Source organism: Peromyscus maniculatus, chromosome 7, assembly GCF_049852395.1.
Source record: "Peromyscus maniculatus bairdii isolate BWxNUB_F1_BW_parent chromosome 7, HU_Pman_BW_mat_3.1, whole genome shotgun sequence".
Taxonomy (NCBI): domain Eukaryota; kingdom Metazoa; phylum Chordata; class Mammalia; order Rodentia; family Cricetidae; genus Peromyscus; species Peromyscus maniculatus.
The window spans coordinates 67,006,291-67,031,807 of NC_134858.1; the positions used below are offsets into that span (position 1 = coordinate 67,006,291).

Here is a 25,517-nt window from a genome sequence, read left to right on the forward strand (position 1 = left end):
AGGCCGACAAGGCTTCTGTGGAGTCACAGCTTTCCTCTCTAAGGGCACCGTCTGCATAGCTGTGCAGGTACCAGGCGTCTGGAAAACCCAGGGCAAGGAGTTCCCAGTGCCCTGGCATCGCTGGCATCAGCCTTCATTGGCTACCTCGCCTCATCCCTTTCTCCTCTGTAAGAAGAGACGGCCCTTCTGTCCCCCGCGGAAATCCAAACACCAGTTTCACCCAGAAACAGCAGAAGAAACCGGATTCTTTTCTGGCGTCTATCTGCATGGTGGTTTGAGGGAGGAGCGGGCCCTGCTGGGTCCTGTCGCAGCCGTTCAGGTTTGTCCCTTCCCGTTCCCTGAGGTGACCGGAGAACCAGGGCATCCAAAGGTGCCCCCATGTCACACATGTTATTCCACTTATGACTGGATTTGCTTCCTTGTGTTTTCCTGCTGGTACTACATGGGATTTTGGAAACATGCTAGATTGTTCTCTGAGCATTAGAAGGGCTTTATTTATTTATTTGTTTTTTTTAAGCCAGGGTCTCTTGTATCCCAGGCTGGCCTAGAAGCTGCTCTGCAGCCAAGGGTGACTTTACATTTCTAACCCTCCAGTTTCCACCTCCTAAGTGCCAGGGTTAGAGGTAAGCACCACAACCCCCGGGCTGTGTGGTGCTTGGTTCCAAACTCAGGACTTCATGTATGTTAGGCCAGCATGCTACCTACTGAGTTACATCCCCATCTCCGGGTTCTCGATTATTAACGCATCCCTTGTCTATAACAAAGCAGACTAGGCCTTGGGTCCTTTCTTTCTTTCTTTCTTTCTTTCTTTCTTTCTTTCTTTCTTTCTTTCTTTCTTTCTTTCTTTCTTTCTTTCTTTCTTTCTCTCTCTCTCTCTCTCTCTCTCTCTCTCTCTCTCTCTCTCTCTCTCTCTTTCCTTTCTTTCTTTAGCTGAGGATCGAACCCAGGGTCGCCTTGGGTCCCTTCTAAGGAACTTAACCAAGGTGATGTCAGAACAAAGTGGGAACAGAAGTTTGATCTCCGGGGTAAAGTGCCTTCCTGGGTACTCAGCTAAGCGAGGCTGTCCTTGACCTGGGTCCATGTCCCATGGCTATACCACACCTGCCAGAGGCCTGAGGTTCCTCAGCCCTACCCTGAGTATACATTTTCTCTCCCAGTTCTCACGGAGCTTCCATAGTCGACCTTGAAACTGAACTGTTAATCTCCTGAGCGCTATTAGCAAACAGGGCCCTGTCTTCTGTTTGCCCTGTGTCTTCATAAGCCAGTCATTGAATCCAGGCAGGGGCTAGGTCTGTGTCAGAGAAGCCGAGGGAAGGACTTGCCTCCTATCATTCATTCAGTCTTTACTGTGTTCTAGGAAAAGGAGTTTTACCATGGTCCCTGTGTTATATCTGGGAACGCCAGGCATCGAGAGAGAAGCAGGGTGCCCCCAGGTCATACAGGCCTGAGTTCCAGATACTTTCCAGAATATCGCCTTGGTTGCCGCTGCTTATGCAGAGGCCTCCTGTGTTAGTTTTCTCATTCCTGGGTCAAAAGACCCGACCAAAGCAATTTAGGGGAAGGAGGGTTTCTTTGGGCTCACGATGGGAGTGTATAGTCCATCACCGTGGGGAAAGCGTGGCAGCAGGAATGGGAGGCTGCCAGCCACACTACATCCACAGCCAGGAAGTAGAGAGAAATAAACACTGGTGCTCAGCTCACTCTCTCCACTTTAGACAGTCCAGGACCCCAGGCCACGGGATGGTGCTGCCCACGTTTATAGTGAGCCTTCCTGCCTCAGTTAACCCTATCTAGGTAACGCTTCACAGACATGCTTAGAAGTTTGTGACTCTAGATCCTAGATCTAGTCAAGTTGGTAATACTAACCGTCATAGTAACCCTGGGGCCCCGGCCCAGTCAGTCCTCCCTGGTATACTTCAGGCTCTGTCGTAAAGATGGTTTCTTCTAATCCAAAAATGTCAGGATATCCAGCAACCCGAGCTGTAGCCCTCGACCCCCGCCCCCTCCCTCTGGGGACCCGGATAAGGCAATTCTCCTTTTCTTTCCAAGCAGGCAGCTCCTGTCCTGAGGCCTCCTGAGCCCTCAGCAAACAAATGAAATCCGCTCTTTGTGCAGTCAGCATGTCTCTGCCGCTGTGAGTCAGCATCCTGTTCCAAACGGCTCTTGGTCCCTTGCCATGGACAGTGGAGACACGCATTTTCCATGGAATGCAGGAGTATGGACGGAGCAGACTTGGGATTTCTACCCACAGAGAGGAGGAGGGCGGGTGCAGGCCTTGTGGTTTTGGGTTCAGCCAACACTTGAAACTTTTTTTTTTCCTTTTCTTTTTTCTTTTGGTTTTTCAGAGACAGGGTTTCTCTGTGTAATGGTACTGGCTGTCCTGGATCTTACTCTGTAGACCAGGCTGGCCTAGAACTCACAGAGATCCGCCTGCCTCTGCCTCCCAAGTGCTGGGATTAAAGGCCACCAGTGCCCAGCTACTTGAAACTTTTTAATGCTTGAAAAAATATGGTGGATGGTTGAAAAGACCCAAGCCCCCAAAGCCACTGCCGGAGCCCAGCTGTCAGTCATCCTTCTTAGAGCTGTCATTAGCAAAGCCCTTCCTCAGGTGGACTAGAACAATGACTGACCTTCCCCATGTCTTCAGTTGGAATAGCAAAAGTATGTAGATGATTAGATTAGCTAGCCATTCTCATCCAGGGAACACATGCTTAGCCTCTACCCTGTGCCCAAGTGTTGTTTCCTCACCTGGAGCCAAATACATACAATCTTAGGCAACTTTAACTTCTAAGGTTTGAGTAGGTTTAGTAAATTTTAAAAAGATCGCCTGAGTGGGGCTCAGCAGTTAAGAATGCTTGCTGCCCTTGCAGAGGACCCGAGTTTGATTCCTTCCCAAGGAGTAGACCGACCTCCAGTTTGGCCAACTGGACACCTGGCTGCTGAAAGGAATGCCAAATGCCTCTTTGGTGGCTGAGAACTGGGGTTACAGTTTGTGTAGCTACCTCTTCCTAGGTGTTATTGCTTGCCTGGGTTGTTTAGAGAAAAGTAAATATTCCCTTCCCAAAGACGGCAGTCAACCCTCTGCCTCGTAAAAGCAGGTGATGGTGTAACAGTACAGCACAGTGGTAGATTTCCCCTTCCCCAGCCTTGGTCACCCACCTCTGTCAGTGAGTCCCATGGAAGGGATTATTTGGGAGTTGGTGTTAAAATGCTGCTTTTGGGCTCCCAGGTCCTAGAAAGTCCTAACAAATAGAGCTCTGGTGGGGACTCAGGAGTTTGGCTGTTTGCATTTGATTGGTTGATTAATTTACTGTACGTGAAAGAATGCCGTGGTGCACATGTGGAGGCCAGAAGACAACTTTGGAGAGTCTGTCCTCTCCTTCCATGATGTGGGTTGCTCCAAGGCTCAAATTCTGGTTGTCAAGTTCAGCCTCAATTGCCTTTATCCACTGATCCACATTGCCTGCTTGGGGCAGAGTTTTTAGTAAGTGTTCTGGGATTTCAGTACTGGTCAGCTGAGGGTCACATTCTGACTTAATAACCTTTAGGATTCTGACTAAATCTACCACCATCCCTGATGACATCTAAATGTGGAACTGTGGGTCTTTGTCCATTGTCCCCAGTGCGGGCAATATACAGAGTGTGACTCACAGGAGCCAGCATTTCCACAGGTCACTGATGCATACCTGGGCCTCAGTCTCATCTTTGGACTCCCCATCTCTAAAGGAAAAAGAGGCCCATGTCTCTTTCTTCCCATTTCTTAATAGTTTGAAAGCCTTGGTATGTGACTTAGGCTGACTCAAAACCTGTAATCCTCTTGTATCAGCTTCTTAAGTGCTGAGGTTACAGATCTGTGCCAGATCCTGCTCAGTGTCTTCTGAAGTGAGGTCACTGGTTGATTCTAGTTCAAGGACTGTGCAACATTCACTGTGTATCTCACCCCCCCCCCCCCCGTGGCCATTATGATGAATTTTGCAAGTATATTTAATTACCTCACCCCTCAGATGATCACTGCTAAAACTTTGATTGATAATATTGATTATTTGATAAATTTGATTGATAAATATGCTTCTAGATCCAGTCCTATTCACAGATACATATTCTTTTTCTTCCTTTTTTTTTTTTTTTTTTTTTGAGACAGGGTTTCTCTGTGTAGTCCACACAACTTTAATCTCAGCATGCAGGAAGCAGAGGCAGGCAGATCTCTGTGAATTTGAGGCCAACTGGGTCGAAATAGTGACACCCCATCTCTAAAAGAAAAAACAAACAACAACAACAAAAACAAAATGAAGAACTAAATAAAAATTAGGTTATAGTGGGCCGACTGGTTTACACTCTGTGCTTTTGTTTGTATGTTGTTTATTTTCCCCAATATTTCCACGCTGTAATTTTAAATGACCACATAGTACTCCAGTATGTGGACAAAAGGATTTTTTTTTTGACAAAGGATTTTTAAATAGCCCCTTATTGGAAATCCAAGGTGACATCAGCATCCTCAGAGCTGACCCAAGTCTAGCAATAGGGTCTCTGTGTTTATACTGACTGCCCTAAAATCTAAGCTGAAGTCAGAGTCATTTGTTAATGGTTTAGTATGTTTATTGGTGTGCCCTCACTTTGAAATGAGTATATAAAAATGTTAAGCCATCTTTATCTTTAAAATTTTATTATTATGATTTTTTAATGTGCATTAGTGTTTTGCCATGGGAAATTTTGGGTCCCCTGAAACTGTAGTTACAGACAGTTGTGAGCTGCCATGTGGTTGCTCGGAGTTGGGGTCCTCTGGAAGAGCAATCAGTGCTCTTGACCGCTGAGCCGTCTCCCCGGCCCCCATCTTTATTTTTATACCCAGAAATTGTAACTTTCTAGTGACCATGAAGCATCAGAATGCATCCCGTGTCCATCTGCTCGTTGCTTTGCCCCCAGACATCATAGTTCTGGGCTCGAGTGCTCTGGGATGCTTCTGACTTCCTGTGCAACAAGCCGGGTGCAGTCTGAGTGACCTTGTGAGCTCAGGGGATCTGGAATACCTCCCCAGTTGTGGCAGAGACTTTTCATTTTATTAAACAAAGTTCCTAGTCAGGCAGGAGAGAGCCTTCTCTCTGCCTGAATCCTTAAGACCGAGCTTTCCTGACTTAAATGACATGTGTGGAATATTTCTGATACAAAATTGGAAACTCTCAGATACCACTAGGTATTGCTTATCTTTGTAAATACACATGTTCCAATTAAAATAGGTACTGAAACATTTGGGTGGCACTTCAAAACTCCCAATTTAGATTTAATTTAAATTAAAACACTTACTCTTTTTTAATACAGTTGTAAAATTGATTATTAAAGTCACCTATTGAAGATTGAAAGCACAGGATGTGTGTTTTCCTTGTGAGACAATCTCGCCTTCAATAAGGGTGGTTCTATTAATCAATTAAGCTATTAAAATATAACTGCCATATTAAGCCTGATTCGTTTGTCATGACAGCTGGTATAATTATAGAAATTATACCTAGCCATTTATACAGTCGTAATCTTGCAATAAATATAAATAATTGTCTCTATTAATTCATTTTGAAGGTTCTGTCTATTAATTCTCCAGTTAAGTGGCAACTTGGGGATGTTCATTTAAAATCCCCCTAAATCTTTGTTGTTCATTCCGTCTGGCTGCCAGAGTTACACACACACACACACACACACACACACACACACACACACACTCACACACACACACACCTCCCATAGTTGATTTCAGGAACCAATTCATGAATAAAATAGCCTTTTTAAGCACAAATATTTAAAGGGTCGAGGCCCCAGGTCTAAGGCTTTCTGGGAAAGAGGGTGATGAGAATGTCTGTGCTGGGTCGGGAAGAGGGAAGAGCTGCTCTTGACATTCGAGTGTTGGGTGTGGAAAAGGGCACGTGGATTTCACTGTATGAAGGTCCCTTGTAGTAGGAGAGTGTGGTGGGTTAATGGTTCACAATTGATTCTCCGCAGGAGTGGACGAGGTCACCATCGTCAACATCCTGACTAACCGCAGCAATGCGCAGAGGCAGGACATCGCCTTCGCCTATCAGAGGAGGACCAAGAAGGTAGTGGAGTCTCCCCGGGGTGGAAGGCAGGCCTTGCTGGACTAATGTCTTCCGATATCGCTGGCTCTGTTCTTCATTAGTGTGTGTGTATATGTGTGTCCCTTGTTTGTGTCATCCTGCCTACCCCGGGTGGCTCTGGAGCTTCCTGGTGATTCTCCTGTCTTCATCTTCCATCTTGCCACAGAAATGCTTGGGTTACAGATGTGTGCTACCACATCTGGCTTTTTTTCCATTTAGCACCACTGCCTGCTGAGTCATTCCCCCACCCCACCCCCACCCACTGCACAACATTCTTTCTGTGAATTGTGGCTCGTCTTTAACCAAAAAGAGCCTTCTAGAACTCTTGGATGTCCAAGACTTTCCCCCTCACATCCTTGTGAGGGTTGCTGCTCACACAGGCACACATGTGGGAGCTGGAACGTAAAGGTAACACCCTAGAGCACACGAGGGAGACACTCTGGAATAGATCACAAGGAATAGCAGCAGTGGAACCACTTGTCGGGTGCTTACTTTGTGTCAGGTACTGTGCTTAGTACTTTAGACAGAACAACTCACTTCCTCTATTGGCTTCTTGTGCTTCTTCATCAGATGTTGTGAACTTAATTTTGGCATGGTTTCCTCCACTGGGCATTGATCCTAACAGAATCTTCTCACCTACACTGAAGGGCTGGGGAGACAACTCAGTTGGTACAGTGCTTGCCACACAAGCATGAGGAAGGATCTGAGTTCAATCCCCAGCATCCATGTTAAAAAAAAAAAAAGTTAAATACACAGCTTGTCATTGTAACCCCAGTGCTGGGGAGTCTAGACAAGAGGATTCTTGGGGCTCCCTGGACAATCAGTCTAGCTGATTCCCGAAAGCTGAGTTCAGTGAGAGACCCTGTCTCAAAAAATAGATGGAGCTCAATTGAAGAAAGAAAATGAACATCAACCATCGACCTTCCCATGTAGACATACATGTGCATATGTACCTGTGCACATGAACATATATATGCATACACACACACACACACACACACACACACACACACACACACACACACAACTAATAACATGCTTAGCTTTGTCAAATCATCGCAGCGACCGGTCTTGGCGAAGTGCTATGTTTTCCCACCATCTTCAGCGTGCCCAGCTCCTGCTGTTTCGGGGGTGTCTGTGTGTTTTCTCCATGGCTGGTCCACTTGTGGTTAAAAGCAGCTCTCCCACTTGTTTATCTTCTTTTGCCTTCAGCATTGGGAAATTTCATTTTTAAGGACGTGCTACTTAATTTTTTAACTTTTTTTTTTTTTTTTTTTTGCTATTAAAAGCTTTTCATTTATTCTCGGACGGAGCCATAAGTGGCGTCCTGCAGCTCCCTCTGACTTGAGGCTCACTTCCAGCCACAGTGGAGGTGACCTGACAGGATGCCAGAAGAGACTGTGTGTTCCCGGAGTTGACATGACCACCAGGTCCTGGGAGTTCCCGGTCAAGCCTGGCCGTCGCTCCCTCCTCCATGCTCTGACATAGTTGGAAAGGACATAAAAAGGAAGACAGCTGGCTCCCTTCATCCCACGTGCACTAAAATTCCTCTTCCAGTAGACTTGTATTAATCTGCAGTGAGGCGGAGAGCGGAGTGTTTTATGTCTCTAGCTTTCCCAGAGGATCTGAGAGCTGGGAGAGCCAAGTTCCTGCTGGAACAGGAGGCCCAGCACTTTGGACAGTAGGAAATAACTGCTCATTCGGTGTGGTCTTGGAGCTGTGCACACACACAGAACTTGACTTGACGTTAGAGGGCTGCAGAACACAGACCCTTCGTAGCCTGTTGGAGTAAAGATGTTATCAGAGTCATGAGAAGGGTCAGCAAATACACAGGCATTGCCATGTGCTAGGGACAGCCTACTGTCCTGATGATTCTTGGTGGCCCAGAATGATCATCTGTCACAGAAAGATGCCACAACTGCTTGAGGTCATTTCTGAAGGACATCCTGGCATTTTTTTTTTTTTTTCAGATGCATTGTTGGTCAAGGTCTGATCTAAAGCATCAGTTCTCAGCCTGTGGGTCATGACCCCTTTGGGAGGCAAATGACCCTTTCATAGGGGTCGCCTAAGACCATCGGAAAACACAGATATTTACACTACAACTCATAACAGTAGCAAAATGAGTTATGAAGTAGCAAGGAAAATAATTTTGTGGTCGGGGGTCACTACCTTACAAGGAACTGTATTAAAGTGTATGTGTAAAGGGTCTCAGCATAGGAAGGTTGAGAACCACTGCTCTAGAGGGATCCAGACTGACCCTGCCCAGGTGGCAAGCCACAGATCTTGGTACAGCTAGCAAAGGGGGGGCACGAGGAGGAAGGAATTTGGATGTGTGCTTTGCACATTCAAACCAGTACTAGGCATGAGGTTTCTCTGTACAGAGGACAACTGTTCTTTTTTTAATCCCTTATGGGATTTTTGTTTGGACATTCTGAGCAAGTCAAGTCAAAGCGGAAAAATCCAGTAGGTACCCAGATGCCTGTTAAGGCTGGAACAGAGATGGTGGTGGGGAATGTGGAGGGTAGACTAAGTTGGGATCCCTTAGCCTTAGGGTTCCAGTTCGGAAGGCTGGCATCATAATTGGTATGTGTTGTTTTAGAAAGACCCTCCTACCTCCCATGCAGGTTTAGGGCATCAGAAGCCAGAGAAAGAAGGTGAATGAGCTGGTCCCAATGCTTCCTCAGATCTACATCAGATCTGACATTCTTGACACCTGTGTTCAGAAAGATTGTCTCTAAAGCAGGCCACCCATCACCTCTAGAGGCAGGGACAGGAGGATCCCCAGGAACAGTTGACCAGCCAGCCAACATGGCCAAGTTTCAGGCCAATGAGAGCCCCTGTCTCAAACAGAAAGTGGAGGGCACCTGAAGAATGGCACCTTAGCTTGTCCTGTGACCTTTACACACATGCACACCTTCATATATGCACACACACACACACACACACACACACACACACACACACACACACGAGAGAACCATTGTAGTTCCGATCAGTTCAGTTCAGCCAGTCCGTACCTTTAGCCGTTAAGATGCCCACTCTCCAAGGAAAATATCTTTAAGAGCCACCCTGAATTAAGAATATCTGTCTACATATGTAAGTACTGCCTCAGACCCCTGGCTTTATTAAAATCATGTGTTCACAAGGATGGCAGCACCTCTAAGAAATAATTTTCAACAGGGAGTCAAAAGGGGAATCTGGGGGGCTGGAGTTCACATCATCTTCACTCACACCACCCTGATTTGGAGGAGTAGATGGCTGATTGTGAGGTGCAGTGTTGTACACAGGGCAGCCTCGGTTCCACTCCCGGCCCTGCTAGGACTTCCGGTGCCTTCTGCAGGCTACAAGGCCCCACCCTAGGGCAGCTTCACAAGTCTTCCCTGGGATCTCAGCAGCCCTGGAGGACTCTGCTGTTCTCTCTACCTCACTTCTTTTCAGCTAGACTTTGACCTTGGAAAGTGCCCTGTCTCCCACAGGTGTCCCCATGGTACCGTGAAGCTCCGTTCTTAGCTCTCTCAGGAACTCTCAGGCTACACCGGTTTCTGCCTAGTGATCAGCCTGGATATTAATAGGTTTTGTTACAACGTAGTTTCTGACCCCCTGGTCTGATGAAGGGAATGTCGGGAGGAAGTTCTCCCCAGATCACAGAGTGGCCAAAGACACACAGCCTGCCTTTTAGACAGAGATGTCTCATTTTCTGTCTCACTGGTTTTAAAATGGATATTGATCATAAGCGTGGCTCCTAACCATCTCCCTTTGGCAGGAGCTTCCATCAGCGCTGAAGTCAGCCTTATCTGGCCACCTGGAGACGGTGATTTTGGGCCTATTGAAGACACCTGCCCAGTATGATGCTTCTGAACTGAAAGCCTCCATGAAGGTAAACACATGTGGGATGTCATCTGTCAGCTCTCCCATTAACGTATGTGAATTACAGCCTTGTGAGTGTAATTAGGTGATTGTCAGTTGTGCGGGGCTCTTATTTGAAATCATACCCCCCCTCCCCAATGCTATAAGTTGTCAGGATTTGAACCAAAAATATTTCAATTTCTCTCCCTTTTTTTAAGACTGCAAAGAAATTTCCTGATGCTGAGAAGTCAGCAGCTGCTCAGACTTGGCACCTGGGCGATTGGAATGCCTTTCGGGAAAACTGCTTCCTTGATTACACTTCCTCTTTAAGGAGGATATGTGGGGTGTTAAGGAGAAAGAAAAGCAGCTTTTGTTTAGCAAAGCTTGCAGATTCTGCCCATGCCCTCCTGGTGCCGCTTCCTCTGACTTTCCCCCATCCAGTCCCGGTCCAAAATTCAGATTTGAGCCCAAAATGAGCAACGTAGTGCAGGTAGGGCTCGATTTCAGGTTGGAAATAGCACCTGGATTCAGTGGAAAGTTTTGGCAAGGTGTAATATTGTTATCTAAGTTTTGATTTTGCAGTTATTTTGAACATGGGACCTGAGGTTAAATTAGTAAATTCTAGTTTAGAAGGACCCTTGGATTTTGTGCCCACCTAAGCTACACAATATTACTTAAATGTAAGAGCTGTATAAATGTTCTACACAGCAAAGCTGGGGGGGGGGGGGCTTTCTGGGTGCGCTTGTGACACGTTGGATAATCTGATGCTGCCCTCTGCTGGCACAGCTGGGTAAGGCATCCGTAGTGAGCGGAAGCCATCTATCAAACACACTGGAATGAGGCCCCCTCACACACAGGGCGTCACCAGAGCCCTGGACTTGCTAGCACAGAGCCACTGTAGGACTTGTTAAATGTCTCTTTCTTCAGTTCATCAGCATAGCTCAAGTGGCACTCAGTTTATTTGGGCGGGCTTGCCTGGAGTGTCCTCCTAGATAGGCTGTGCTGCAGGGGAGAGATCAGGAAGAATATAGTGCCCTGTAACCAGGCATGCATGGGGTGCGCGCTAATAATCCCAGCGCCCCAGAGATGGGGGCAGAGGGGATCAGATGTTCAAGATCATCCTTGGCTATGTGGGGAGGTTAAGGCCAGGCTGGATACATGAGACTTTATCGGAGGGAGGGAGGGGGAGGGGGAAGGGAGAGAGAGAGAGAGAATAGTTTCATGTCAACAACAACTCGATGAAAGTAGATTCCTGAGATTGCCAAATCTTTGGACCTTTGGGGCCATGTGTGATCCAATCTTTTCCTAGGTTTCTCAAACCATCAACACTCAGATCAGTTCATCTTACTTTTGTCAAGAATCCACTTAGTTGTGGTTCATGTGATTTCCCTGGCCTCTATTATTAGGTATTATTGACTCGAAGCAGGCCTGTGTGAGCTGTCAGTCACTCCACTAATCCAAGTAATCGAACCCCGTGAAAGGTGCTTTAACTGTGCCATCTTTGACCTGATGCCAGCCTTTCCATTAGCTGTCCCGGTTGAGGAACCCTTCTGAAATATACACATCTTGAAGGGACATTAACTAAAACGATGCTTTCCTTAAAAAAAAAAAATAATAATAAAAAAGTCAGTTTTCCCTTTGAGCAATACCAGTGGCGGTGTCTTGCCGTATGTCACAGGAGAAGTTGCTTCTGTGATAAGAATTATAGGTAAGCTGTGGAAAGCTTGGGCCAAAGTTTTAGAAATTGCCAAGGTCACCTTTGAAAGCAGAGATAAAACCCTGTTAGAGTTTTCCGATATGCGGGTGATGGAGAGAGATACTATGTGCTCGGCGCCTGCTCCTTCAGTGTCAGGACACGGCATTTCTCCTGGCACATGAGTTACTGTCAGTTCCCATTTCTGTCATCTCCGGAAAAAAAAAAAACCTGCCTCTCCCAGGAAATATTCAGAAACTTGGTGGTCATCTCAGAATACCTGCTCGGAGGGCTGTGTAGACTTTTTGCTGACAAGGGAAGAATTTGGGGCTTTGCTGGAACCTGCGAAAAATCATGATCAAAAACTCCGGGAGAAGAGTCAAAGATTAGATTAAGACTAAAAATCAAAATTAACTATTAACCTGGGGCTTAGCTTAGATTATACAAAGCACATTTTTAAAGGGGCATATACACTCTAATAAGTTTAATTAATAGCTGACACACTTTTCATGTGGATAAGGACCTTTCTTATTGTATTAACACCTTCTAATTGATTTACATTTTAAACAGCTGTAATTCTACTTAGTTCAAAGTGGTACCTCTCTATTCGTGAAGACAAGTACTAGAGGACCCTGGTTATTAAGCCTTGACTTTGATCAGGAAGGCAGCTTTGAAATACATGTTTCATTGAGTCTTTCAAGCTCTCCAGCAAGCTCAAAAGTGTATATATTAAACCAGAATATCTCACTCATTAAACTCTCATTTCCTAATAAAGTGCTGGTGTCTAGGACTGTTTAGCAATTTTGTTATTCCCCTTTCCTTCACTAAAATACCCAAAAAGTGCAGAGTAACCAAGCAAAAATGGATGTCACATGATGCATTTTTTAAACGTTGAGCCATTTTTGTGTTTCAAAGAAGAGAGACTCGTTTTTACCCTAACGGTACCTTTCTCCGCTAAGTAGATGTTCTAATCTATGGCAGCTGCCGGACAGTAACCACATACCATTTCTTTTCAATGAAGACAACTATTTCCTGTTTATTAAAATAGCGGGCAGCCATGATCGAAACTAGCGAAGACTAACGGCAAATGGGAGCCTGTGGCCTCCCCCAGCCCTGTGAGATATCTGAGGGCTGTCTCGTCTCATTCATGTTTTTAAAAAACATAGTTGAACATAGATGTGCCACTTACACCGTCTTGGGATCTGGTGATGTGACAGAAAAACAGCCTTACTTTGTGCTGAAGGAGACGAGCACAGACAGACAGACTGCTCAAGAGGGGTGCAGTGGGGAGATGTAGCTAACAGAGCCATCTGTTTGCAGTAGGCTGAGGGTGAGGAGGGCCACTGATGTCTGGGCTTCTTGCTTCACAGGGCCTGGGGACTGATGAGGACTCCCTCATTGAAATCATCTGCTCCAGGACCAACCAAGAGCTGCAGGAGATTAACAGGGTGTATAAAGAAAGTGAGTCGCCTGTTCTGGGATCCAGCCTCTCAGCCCAAGTTGCACGCCTGCGTGCGTGTGCGTGTGCGTGTGCGTGTGCGTGTGCGTGTGCGTGTGTGTGTGTGTGTGTGTGTGTGTGTGTGACTAAACCTGGAGCTCACCAATTAGGCTAGATTGGCCAGCTGGTGAGTCCCATGGATGCCCTTGTCTCTGCCTCCCCAGTAGCGAGATTATAAGCATACACCTGCCACATTGTGCACATGTGTGGAAGTCAGAGGTCAACCCTCCAAAGCAGCCGATTCTGTCCTCCTACTGTGAGGCGTCCAAAGGCTGGAGCTCAGTTCACCAGCTGCGGCCACCAGCACTTTTATCTACTGAGCCATCCTGCCAGCTTGAGAACCAGGATTTTAATTAGAAAAGAGCCCGCTGATTAAAGAGAGCCCGAGGACCCTCTGGGCTCGATTTAGACTTGTTTTTTGGCACTGACAATCACCCTAACTCTGATATTATGGGAGCGAACATCCTTCTAGAGACTTCCTCCTCAGATGGGGACTCAGGAGTAGACCATTTCCACACTACCACAACAATGCCTGCTTTTGGAAGCGTGGTGGGCGAGAGAGAGAGATGGGGTTGGCGGCTGGGTGTACCAGTGGGAAGCATTAAGCCAGATGTGGTGTTTTCTCAGTGTACAAGACCGATCTGGAGAAGGACATCGTTTCGGACACATCTGGCGACTTCCGCAAGCTGATGGTCGCCCTTGCAAAGGTTGGTCTCAGTCTTCCCCTCCCCCCTTGCTTCCTTCCACGGCAGGCAGGCAGGCAGGCAGGCAGACACAGCTCCTTCTATACTGGGGAGGAATTAACTAAATCCTCGTGCCTGCTCAGAAATTCCGTTGCCTTCCCGCCGCTGCAGAGCTGTCATTTTGTTAATAGGATTTCTTATCCTGCAGAACCGTGTGGACAACTGGACTCGGGGGCCAGGGGAGGGGTGGGCGGCTCCCAAGCTCTGGCCTGGATTTCTGTGTGAACCTTCACCGAGTGACTGAAGGAAGGTCGCTTCGCCACTCTTTGTGGCCACACCAAACCCATGCACGTGACCTTACTTCTTTCACCTCTGGCCTTTCTTGTGTGTGCAGATGTTTGCCTGTGTTGTGCTTTGGCATGTGTGTGTGGGGGGGCTTTGTGGGCTCTTGGCTAACGTTAGCACACTAACGAGGATGTAAGGAGTGTCTCCTGTGAATCTCTAGTTCCGGCCAGCGTGCACCTGAGCACCTGTCTGTCCAGGGACGGGACTTTTCCTCTCAGGCAAATGTGACTGAGGAGTGCACTGCAGGCAGATGCCCACTCGAATCTCCGTGACAGTGACAATTCTGTGGCTCTCCTGGCTTCACGTGCCCCTGTCTGGGCACCACAGTCCCCGGGTCTTTTTAGAACCCACTTGCATCGTTTTGCTTCCTTGAGCAAAACCCATGGCTGCCGCACCCTTCCGGAAAGCCCCACTGCCTTCGCCCTGGGCACGCCAACATTTATCTTCGTCTCTGTGATTCTGTCTTCCTGCTCTGTGATCCCTCTGGACGCTGTGTCCCTCACCTGGAAGCCTGTCTTGTACAGAGGGCCCCCACCTGCCACCATACTGCTAGCCCCTTAGGGTCCCGCTCAGGTCCCAACCCTGTTACCCCTGGGCTCAGCTGACTGCTCTCTGCAAGGGTTTCCCCTCTGTTTGCACATCATCACGGCACTCTCAGGGGGCATGTGTTTTACCAAGATGCACAGTTTGCGGGAGAGGTTGAAATGGCTTCTGCTTCTCTGGGGGGTGGCTCAGAGAATTGTGGGAGATGCTTACTCAGGACTGGGCACCCAGGGGTGGCTAACTCTGGTGAGGCACATTGTATACACTTGCTTCCCCGACGACCTCAACGAACTCGCTCTTCCCCAGCCTTGTCTGGATTGACAGGAGAAAAGCTGTAGGTGGTGTTTGTTCAGGAATGAAGAAGTTACGGCTCACCGGAGTTGGAGAGGAACCACCTCCAGCCTCATAATGCACAAAGAGCTAGGTCTGACTGTCTTCCCTGTCCTTTTCCTGTAGGGCAGAAGAGCGGAGGATGGTTCTGTCATTGACTATGAACTGATTGACCAGGATGCCCGGGTATGTGCCAAGCTTCTTGACTGAAGTTTATATGGCCTATGCTTTTGGAGGGGTTGTATCCCACATAACCATGTATTTATGTACCATGAATACCCCCAAACTGATATTTGTTATCTCTCAGGTTCTCTGGGTCAGGCATGGGGACCAGATTGGCCAGATGTTTCTGGCTCCAGGTCTCTCGTGAGGTTGTAGACAAGATGTTGTCAGGGCTACAATTACCGAGAGTGTGACTGGGGTCAAAGGGATCTTCCCTATGTAGCTGCTTGAATGTCCTGTCGACATGGCGGCTGGCTTCCCACGAGTGAGTGATTCAAGAGGGAGCCGGAAGCCCTCGTGCTTTTATGGCCCGGTCCCAAGTGTCACATACTGGCACTCTTGTCGTACTCTGATCATTAGAAGTGAGTCCGTGAGTCCAGCCCACAGCTGTGGGAGGGGCAGAACTAAGTAATGTCCCTTACAAGGGAGTAGTGGCCCTTTTTAAGCCTCAACCCATCTGAGAAATATGAGGCTTGCGCCTACTTCCTGGAAACAACACTTGTAATGCTGCTGTTGATGACCAGATCTGTACCCAGCTCCCATGGGCTCCTTCAGGCTTGGGCTGCATGGACGTGCTTGGTCCTGGCAGTAGCTGGTGGGGAAGGTGGAATGGATGGAGTAGGTCCAAGCAGGATAGGAGGTCTCCCTGCTCCGCTCAGTGGGGACAGGGGAGGGTGACAGAGGCTTGCCACTTCCTCGTAAAACTGGTTTAGACGGCTGTGAACTAGGTGTGCCTCACGTAAAGGGCCAGCAGTTGGGTTATCTCAAGGCATGTCATGAAAGCTGCAGACAAAACCAGGTGCCTCAGTTTGAAAATCCTACATCGTCTGCAGAGCACTTCTTGGATGAGAGGAAGGTTTTTACTAAGTGCTAGAAGTGGGCTTTGTGGTCTAGGGAGATAGCTCAGTGTGGTCCCGAGAAGCCAAAAACTTGAGCTCACCTGTTCTGAGCGGTACCGAGGGGGGGTCACACCCGCGGTGTGGGCTTCCGTGCTCACTTGTCACCTGGGATGGGCTTTTGAGTGACACTTGCTTGGGGCCCTGTGGCTGACGTTTCCCGGTTGCCGGCCTCTCTCCTAGGATCTCTATGATGCCGGGGTGAAACGGAAAGGGACCGACGTTCCCAAGTGGATCAGCATCATGACCGAGCGCAGTGTGTGCCACCTGCAGAAAGGTGGGTGCTGTGCCAGGGAGACCTCGGTGCCAGGGGGCTCTTGGATGGCAGAGGTGCAGGCTCCGCTGAGGCTTAGAGCTCCCAGAACAAGGCTCATTCTCCACCTGGCTCTCCCAGTTTTTTTTGTTTTTTTTTTTTTTTTTAAATCAAATCATTTGGTCTCCTTTCTCATTCTGGACCCTCTGTCCCCAAATATGTTCAATATTTGATGTATTACCTTGTTTTATCCTGTGTGTGTGTGCACATGCGAGTTTATTTTCATATGGGTGCACATGTGGGAGCCCGAGGTAAACCTCAGGTATCACACCCGAGGAACCATTCTCCCTGTTTGGTTTTGTTTTTTAGTTCATTGGAGTTCAACAGCGAGGCTAGGCAGGCTGGCCGGAGACTCACCCCACCCCACACCCCATCCTCCTGCTTCAGGCTTCCCAGCACTGGCATCTCAAGCACACACTACTATGCTTGGATTTTTCTTTAAAAACATGGGCTGCAGGGGTTAACACAGGTCCTCATGCTTGAGACAAGCATGATGTCCGCCCAGCCTTCCCCCAGTCCTTCCTTGCTCCCCTTCTTACTGGAGGAGCCTTTGCTCTTGCTGTGTTTATTGAAGTGGAGGACATGACCAGCTGTCCCGCTTCTCACGACATCTAGATAGATGGCTTCCAGGCAGAGAAAAGGGAGGTGATCACGTTCTGTGGCCTAGGCAGAGCCATTAGGGGGCAGGAGCTAGACCTGGGTCCCCTAGCAAGACAGGGGAAGTTCGGCTCTGGTCCACCAGAGTGACCTCCACCCCAGCCATGGCACCTGTGATCACCTTCACTTCAGGTTTTGTTTTTTGGGGGGTGGAGTGGGGGTGGGGGTTGTTTTTGTTTTGTTTTGTGTGTGTGTGTTGTGTTTTTTGTGTCTGTCTTGCTGCTGTTGTTGATCGTGGGGTATAATTATGTAGGTCATCAGTGCAGTTTTGACTAACACTTCCGATACGACTTGTTGCCTTTTTTCAGTGTTCGAAAGGTACAAGAACTACAGCCCTTACGACATGCTGGAAAGCATCAAGAAGGAGGTCAAAGGAGACCTGGAAAATGCCTTCCTGAACCTGGGTAAGCAAGCGTGGCCTTTCCTCCCTGGAGGACGGAAACGGGAGGAATGAAGGACCATCTTCTTAATTCAAGGGGACTTGGGCGGTGTGGGGGCTTTTCTGCACGTCTTGGAGAGTGTTAGGATTGACTGTAGATTTAAATGTGGAACTGCAGACAGGCTTTTAAGTCAGCAGAGCCGAGAGTGGCCAGGGAGGACTGAGTCAGGGGAGAAGAGAGATCTGTGGCGGGGAAGCTCACTGTACACACTGGCTCATCACTGACCTCCGCATCTCATTATTGAAAATACCACGGTGGGTGGGACTTAGTGGGCACAGGATTCCGAGTTTTCTACATTCTGCATCCATGTGACAGGCCCATTCTGGTCAGTGTCTCGGAGCCAGGCCATCCTCTCCCTCATTGCAAGGGAGGCAAGCAGACCCACTTACCCTGACCCTGCCTCTTCTCTCCACAGTCCAGTGCATACAGAACAAACCTCTGTACTTTGCTGACCGGCTCTATGACTCCATGAAGGTAAGGACGGCTGGCCCAGAGGCCCCATTTCCACTAGGTTCCTCTTCTGTTTCCGCTCAAACTGAATCTTCTTGACTAGTGTTTAGAGCGGCGGTTCTCAACCTTTCTAATGCTGTGACCCTTTAATACAGTTCCTCAGGGTGTGGTGAGTCCTCAACCACAAAATATTTCTGCTGCTACTTCATAACTGCAATGTTGCTACTATTATGAATTGTAATGTAAACATCTGATATGCAGGGTATGTGATACATGAACCCCAAGAGTTGAGACCACTGGTTTAGAGGAAGGGTTCCCCCCCCCCCCCCCCCCCCCCGTATCTGGCAGGAGCATGCTAGCTAACTGAGATCGTATTTGGCAGGTGCGAAAGCACCAATCCACCTTCTCCCAGCTGTTTAAGTATGTGTGACGCAGCTCCAGAAGTATGTGTCACTGGTGGGAAAGGTTAGGTGGCAATGGTGTCTGAGTCCTGCTGGGGTTTCAGTGACCGCCTCCTGTTATCCCCAGGGTAAAAACAAACAGGATGCCAGAGACCATCCGCAGGTACTATGCGACTATGACTATGCGTTAGCTTTTCAGTTCCCTCCCTTAAGTCCTGGCAGGAAACCCTGCGGGGGCTTGCAGGAAACCCTGCCGGGCTTCCGTTTTTATCTCCTGGATGAGAAAGGAAGCGGGAGCTCCCGGCACCTCCACTGGCATGCAGTCACAGAGCAGATGCAGAGCTGTGGGTTCTTCCTGCACGACTGACCCAGAGCAGCCTGTTTCTCACGCCCTCGTCCGGCCTTGAGTGCGCTGCTCTCCAGGCCTTTGCTTTTCCTCTCTGGAGCACCCTCCTTGTCCATGCCGCCGCCCTGCCAGCTCTCCTGGTTTTTCGTTTGTTTGGTTTTGTTGTTTTGGTCACAGATAACAGTTTCCTCGGTGCAGGCTATTCCATGCATTCACATAGGGCCGTGAAGACAGCATGCTGGCCCTTCCTCTCTGCATCCTTAAGTGTTGGCAGCCCTTTGGTGCATGTGCAAACTTGCAGAGCTGACTTCTGCGCTGGCTGGAGAGATGGTCCAGCAGTTAAGAGCACATATTGCTCCCGCAGAGGACCTGAATTTAGTTCCTAGCGTCTATCTGGAGCCATTCCTAGGCTCCTGAAACTCCAACTACAGGGGATCTGACGCCCTCTTCTGGCCTCTGTGTGCACCTACATGTACACATATGTGCTTCCCCATACTTAGAAAATGTAAAATAGATCTTTAAAAATTCAAATGTGCTTGGCAATCCAAGATGCTCGTCTTTGTCAAGGGAATAGTTTCACTATTGTGATTTTAGTCTTGTACAGCAACAGTACCAGGAACCATAAAAGTGAGACTGAACCATGTAAGTGATGGCGCAGTCGTTAAGGGTACCTGCTGCTCTTGTAGAGGGGCTGGGTTTGACCCAGCTGTGACTGTTGGACAGATCACAACCATCTAGAACTCCAGCTCCAGGGATCTTGTACTCTTTCCTGGCCTCCAGAGGAAACCCTTACACACACACACACACACACACACACACACACACACACACACACACTTAAAAATAGAAATCAATTAAAAAAAAAACCAACCACATAAGTGCCAGAAAAATGTGGTCTATATTTTTTATAATGGTAACATTGCCAAGGAACTTAACTTAAATGATCAATTTGACTTCCAGGGCAAGGGGACTCGTGACAAGGTCCTGATTAGGATCATGGTCTCCCGCAGTGAAGTGGACATGTTGAAGATCAGATCTGAATTCAAGAGGAAATATGGCAAGTCCCTGTACTACTACATCCAGGTAAAGCCTGTGGCACTGGGCTGGCTCTGCCAGACATGATCTGTGTGTGTATGTGCGTGGGGGTGGGGGGGGTGGGGGGGTGGAGGGATGGGGGGACGTGGAGGTAGCCAGAGAGAGCAGTGGCAGAGTGGTGATGACCTCTCTGTTTTCTCATTTTGTTGACAATAGATGCGAGGCACCATGTATCAGGGGTTAATACTTGAGGGCAAGCTTCATGATTTGTCATGGACTCTAAGGTTCAGAGCAGGATTATACATTCCTCTCGTGTCACCATACAGCGGTCATTGGTGTTGATGGTGCCGATCCGACAAGACTCAGGGACAATCTAAGAGACTTTGAAGTCCAAAGACATTTTGTACTCTGTGATACTGCTGCTTCTCGAAGATCCTCGGGAAGACCTAGGAGGGTGTCACTCACGGCTCTCACCCCTTTCAGCCTAGTGGCTGTGCATTTTGGAAGGATGGCAGAGTTCTCATGTTCCCACTGTGCTTAGCTCCCACAGGATTTATTATGGGATGGAGCTTAGGCCTTGCATATGCTAAGCAAACACTCCACTACTGAGCTAGCATCCCCAGCTTTTTAATTAAAAAATATATTTTTGATATGTGTGTCTGTGTGGGTGTGGGTTTGGGTGTGCAGGGGCGTGTGAAGGTCAGTGGTCAACCTCTGGTACATTTTCTCAGGGACTGTCCACCTTGTTTGTTGAGACAGGGTTTCTCACTGAGACTTGGGGCTCACTGACTGAATGAGGCTGGCTGGCTAGTGAACCCCAGAGATCCTCCCGTCTCTGCTCCCCAGTGCTGGGATTCCAGTGTGCATCACCAGCCCTGGCTTTTTAAGATGGGGGATTGAACTCAGGCCCTCAAGCTTGTGTGGAAAGCACCTTACAGATTAAACTATCTCCATCCTTTTTCACTTTGAGAAGAGTTCTTACTAAGATGTCTGAGCTGGCCTTGAACTTGTGATCCTCCTGCCTCCTTCTCCCAGGTCACTAAGCTTATGGACATGCACTACCAGGGCAGTCTGCCAGTTCCCCTTTCTAAAAGATCCTGACATTTCCATACCTGTCATTATCTATGGTCACCAGGGACAACTGTAGAGAGAGTCAGTGTGTCCAGGCTTCTTAGGTTAAAGCCGGGGACAGTTAGACTCTTAGAAATTATTCCTTCACTTCACTAGTCATTTTCATGTGACCGAAGAGCAGCCGCTGGGGCTCCACCCCATCCTCTGCAGAAGGGTGAGGGTGCAGGAGAAAAGGGGGGGATGCGGAGGACTCCCCACAGGAACCAGAGTGTGGGGTACATCCTCCACCCTTGTAGTCATGGTAGGACTCCAAGTGCCATTTCCCACTGCCCGTCCTCTGGAGGACCAGGGCCTTGGCACACTGTGCAGGCCTGCAACATCACCATGGCACGCCAAGGTGTGGCAGGCTGCCGTGGAGTCCGTTCTCTTTTTCTGACACGACCATTCTTTTCTCTTTCTGGCCCCTTGTAGCAAGACACCAAGGGTGACTACCAGAAGGCACTGCTGTACCTGTGCGGTGGAGATGACTGAAGGGTTCGGCATGGTGGATCACGCAGAAGTGGCGCTGCCTGTGCCCCCCCGACCTAATGATCCAGAGAATCGTTAATGGACCCGGAGCTCCTCCCTGTGAAGATGACCATAGAGACCCTCTCCCCATCTTAGCTGCCTTAGCATAGCCTGGCTTTCCCCTCATGCTCTCCCTTATGCCAAAGACAGGAACATTCCGGGGAGTTGGCTGTACCGTTTGTGATGCGAGACACGTCACCTCTTATGTACTGTGGCGTGAATAAACCATTTTTACTTTAGAAACAAGAACGCCGTGGCCGTCGCTTCCTTGGGATTTGATTGTTCACCCAGGGAGGCTGCCCCTAGAGGAAGAACGTTCTAGAACTGAGCTCCCTCCTCTGGTAGTCACTATACAGACGCGGCTTTTAAAATGACGGGTGAACTTAAATCACACTCAGTTCAAAATCAAGCTCTTAGGCAAGGACTCTAGCACCCACCTGGTTCTGTGAGTCCTTTTCCTTGGGGACAGCAAACATTTTATTCACACAGATAAACACTGACGACACACCATGAACGGAATGATTCCATCCCAGGCTCACTTGGTGAACCAGAGCTGAACCCTAGTTCTCAAGAGAGCACGGGTCAGGGGTCACTGACAGGGGCATGGGCAACTGAACAGTGGATTCATCAGTGAAGAAAATGTCCCTCCCAGCACAATTATTTGTCTTATATATCCTCACATGGGGGCAGGGTGGGCGATACACTTCTCCCCACACTAACCTGGCAACACACTAATGCGTACATCCTGGAGGAGGGGGAGGGGTCACAAGCCTCTCCCTGCTTCACCGTGGCCTGTTACTGAGCGGGGCATCACAGCTGCTGAGAGTTCAAGTGGACGAAGGTCCAGCCATGTTTGGAAGACAGTGTCCTACAACACAGGTGTGCAGGAGCCCTGGGTTTGATTCTTAGCACCACAATAAAGAGTCGATTACCAATTCAGGCACGCTGTCCATATTTCAAAAGCTCAGTTCTCACTTCTGGTGGAAATAGAACATTGGTACTCTAATGGAAGCTCCTTTGGGGTTACTCCACATGTCTATAGGTGAGGGGGCCGGGGGGGCAAGGTCCCAGTGAAGCAGATGGAAGCCAGTATCTGAGGTTCTGGCCACAAACTGGGAAGAAGTCTGAGATGGGGTGGGATAGTCTGGGTTTTCTTTGGCTGTTGTGGTGGGTTTGTTTGTTTTTTTGCTACTTTTAAGGAACTTATTTTTATGTTTAATTGTGTGTGTGTGTGTGTGTGTGTGTGCGTGCGCGCGCGCGCGCGTGCGTGCGCGTGCGCCTGTGTGGATGTATGTGCATGTGAGTGCAGGTGCCTGAAGAGGCCAGGAGAAGGCATCCCCTGGAGCTGGAGTTACAGGCAGTTGGGAGCCACCTGGTGGAGGTGCTAGGAACTGAACTCAGGTCTTCAGCAAAAGCAGCATGTGCTCTCAACCTCTGAGCCATCTCTCCAGTCCCTTTCATTGTTTGTTTGTTTATTTATTTTATAGAGTCTCTAGTAATTCAGGAAGCCTCATGTGGCCCCAAACTCACTCTGCTGCTGAGGATGACTCTCTGCCTCCAATTCCCGCGTGCTGGGATTACAGGCCTGTGCCACCATGCCCGATGTATGCAAGGCTGGGGATTGAACCCAGGTCTTCCTATATGCTAGCAGGCACTCTCCTACAGAGCTGAATCCCCAGCCTGGAGTCTGTAGCCAATGTTGCAAATATCTCTGGAAGTCGCTAGACTTACAAAAATAAATTGCACTCAATCACGACCTTAAGAACCTGCCTGCCAGGAAGTCAGGCTTCAGCAAGTGTGCTTATCCAGCAGGGCTAGGCGCGCGCCAGAGCAGATCGGGAGTATGGGGAGGAAGACAACTTCTTTCTAGGAAGGACTGAGGTAGATGGCAGCGGGAAGGGAACATGTGATCTGGGCCCTAAAGTCCCCGATGAGGTTTTACAGCGAGGAGGAGGCCCTCCACACAGATTCCAGTAGCTCATCCATTGATGGACAGGCCATTCATACAACTGGTAAAAGTCCAGCTGCAACCCAATAAATGGTTCACTTCTGCTGCCACTTGATAAAGTCAGTGACAGAGACCAGGAGGCAGAAGAGCAAGCTCTATTCAGTTGACCAAAGAATGGAAGAGTGAGAGCCTGTGCCGGCTCAGTTCCAGGGGAAAGGAGTTACAGAGAGAGGGGAATATTGACTATTCATGTCTAGACCTTCCCCAGTATCAGTCAGGGTCGGTCCTCTAGAGGGACAGAACCGACAGAATTAATTTATATTTAAAAATAAATAAATTTAAAGACTTACTAAATCAGCTTATGCAACAGAGTCTAAATGGTCCCACAGACGTCTCACACCTGAAAGATCCCAAACCTGGTAGTTGTTCAGTCTATGGGACTGGGTGCCTTGGCAGATTCAATATGGCACTAGAGGCCTGGAGGGTTCCTGGAGAGCTGCTGGTCATCAGCTGGAAGTCTAGAAAAGCTGGCTTTAGTGTCAGTGAAGGCATCATCATCATCATCATCATCATCATCATCATCACCACCATCTGGCTCTAGTGTCAGTGAAGGGATCACAGCATCAGCATCACTATCATCATCATCACCACCACCAGCAGCAGCAGAAGCATGGGGTAAACGAACTTTGTCTAGAAAGGCCAAGCAGTCAAGAGCTGATGACCTTCCTTTTCCCATCTCCTTTTTGGTCTGGGTTGCTACCAGAAGGTGCTGCCCACACGTGGACCTTCTCACATTAATTAAAGCAATCAAGAGACCCCCCCCCCAGATTCTAATAGGTCAACCTGTTCCAGATGGTTTCTACATTGATGTTTCTACTCAGCTGAGTCCAAGTGGTGGCAAGTCGACATTTAAAACCAACCACATACCCCCCTACTGGGGGGGTCACACCTAGGTCTCCATGCATGCTAAGCAAATACTCTACCGCTGACCACTGAGCTACCTGCCCACCGACTTCTCTCCATAATTCCTTTATGCTTCCTCTCTGTGCGTCTGTCATGGCTTTGTGCTCTCCTTCATGGAGGCTTGTGGGTGTCTACAGCCCAAAGGTTAAGGCCACAGAGGAGACGGACAAATGTGAAGACAGATGTCAGAAGCCTTTCTCATGTGTTCCTGTCACCTATGGGACCTCTGCAGGTCTCGGGGAGAGATCAATGTTTTCAGCGAGAGTGGCCCGAGAGTCCCCAGAAAATAACCTAGGTAATTGTTTTCATAGTCAGACCAGCTCTCTACGCAAGGCCGGGGGGAGGCAAATGATGTATTGTCTAGCCGTATGGCCTTCAGCATTGATGGCTTTCTAAAATTTATTTTGAAGCTTTCACACGAATACATTGTATGTAGGTATCCTTCTCATGCCTCCTACATCCCACCTGTCTTCCTCCCTCCCCCTTCCTGACCCCCTTCCTCCCCCGACAGTTTCACACCTACTCTCATTTAATAGATGCACACATGGTTTTTGGCGAATGTCTAACATCTAGGAGCCACAAATGAGAGACAACCATCAATATGAAAAAACAAATGGCATTTGTCTTTTCTCAGACTGGCTTGGTTCACTTAACATGGTCATCTCCTCTTGCATTTATTTTCCTGCAAATGGCATGACTTTGCTCTCTTTTTATGGCCGGGGAAAACAAGTCACTGTGTATGTAAACCACATTCCCTTATCCATTCTCCTATATCTGGACACCTGGGTTATTGCCATAGTTTCCTCATGTGACTAGTGCTGGAGTCAACGCTGATGTGCAAGGATCTCTGGAATACACTGACTCGGAGTATTTGGGGTGAACAGCTTGGAGTGGTAGGGCAGGGCACGTGGAAGATCTGTTGTTAATATTTTTGAGGACCTCACTGACTTCCACGGTGACTCTGGATTAGTTTACAATCCTACCAGCCCAAATCTATGATTTTTTTTTTAGTTCACTAAGAGCAAAGAAAGTAAGGGTTTATTTAGATTTCGCTTTGGTAACACAATAGCTAGCTATACAACCAGGAGGATTCAGTGTGTTCTTCTCCCCACCCCCGCTCCGCTGTCTGGCCAGCTAGCAGCCTTCCCTAGAGTCGGTGGTCTCTGGCAGGT

At 48.4% G+C, this 25,517-nt stretch overlaps 1 protein-coding gene across 1 annotated transcript in view; it reads left to right on the forward strand.

Moving 5' to 3' along the window:
• Anxa2 (annexin A2) overlaps positions 1-21,683 on the forward strand; it is a 40,653-nt gene extending 18,970 nt beyond the window's left edge. Inside the window, exons 4-13 of the mRNA XM_076576593.1 lie at positions 5,986-6,080; positions 9,862-9,975; positions 13,008-13,098; positions 13,763-13,842; positions 15,163-15,222; positions 16,338-16,431; positions 17,433-17,528; positions 17,980-18,038; positions 19,722-19,844; positions 21,339-21,683. Of these exons, the coding sequence (XP_076432708.1) occupies positions 5,986-6,080; positions 9,862-9,975; positions 13,008-13,098; positions 13,763-13,842; positions 15,163-15,222; positions 16,338-16,431; positions 17,433-17,528; positions 17,980-18,038; positions 19,722-19,844; positions 21,339-21,398 (872 nt within the window). The 3' untranslated portion in view covers positions 21,399-21,683. The remainder of the gene's footprint in view (positions 1-5,985; positions 6,081-9,861; positions 9,976-13,007; positions 13,099-13,762; positions 13,843-15,162; positions 15,223-16,337; positions 16,432-17,432; positions 17,529-17,979; positions 18,039-19,721; positions 19,845-21,338) is intronic.
• The last annotated feature ends 3,834 nt before the right edge of the window (positions 21,684-25,517 follow it).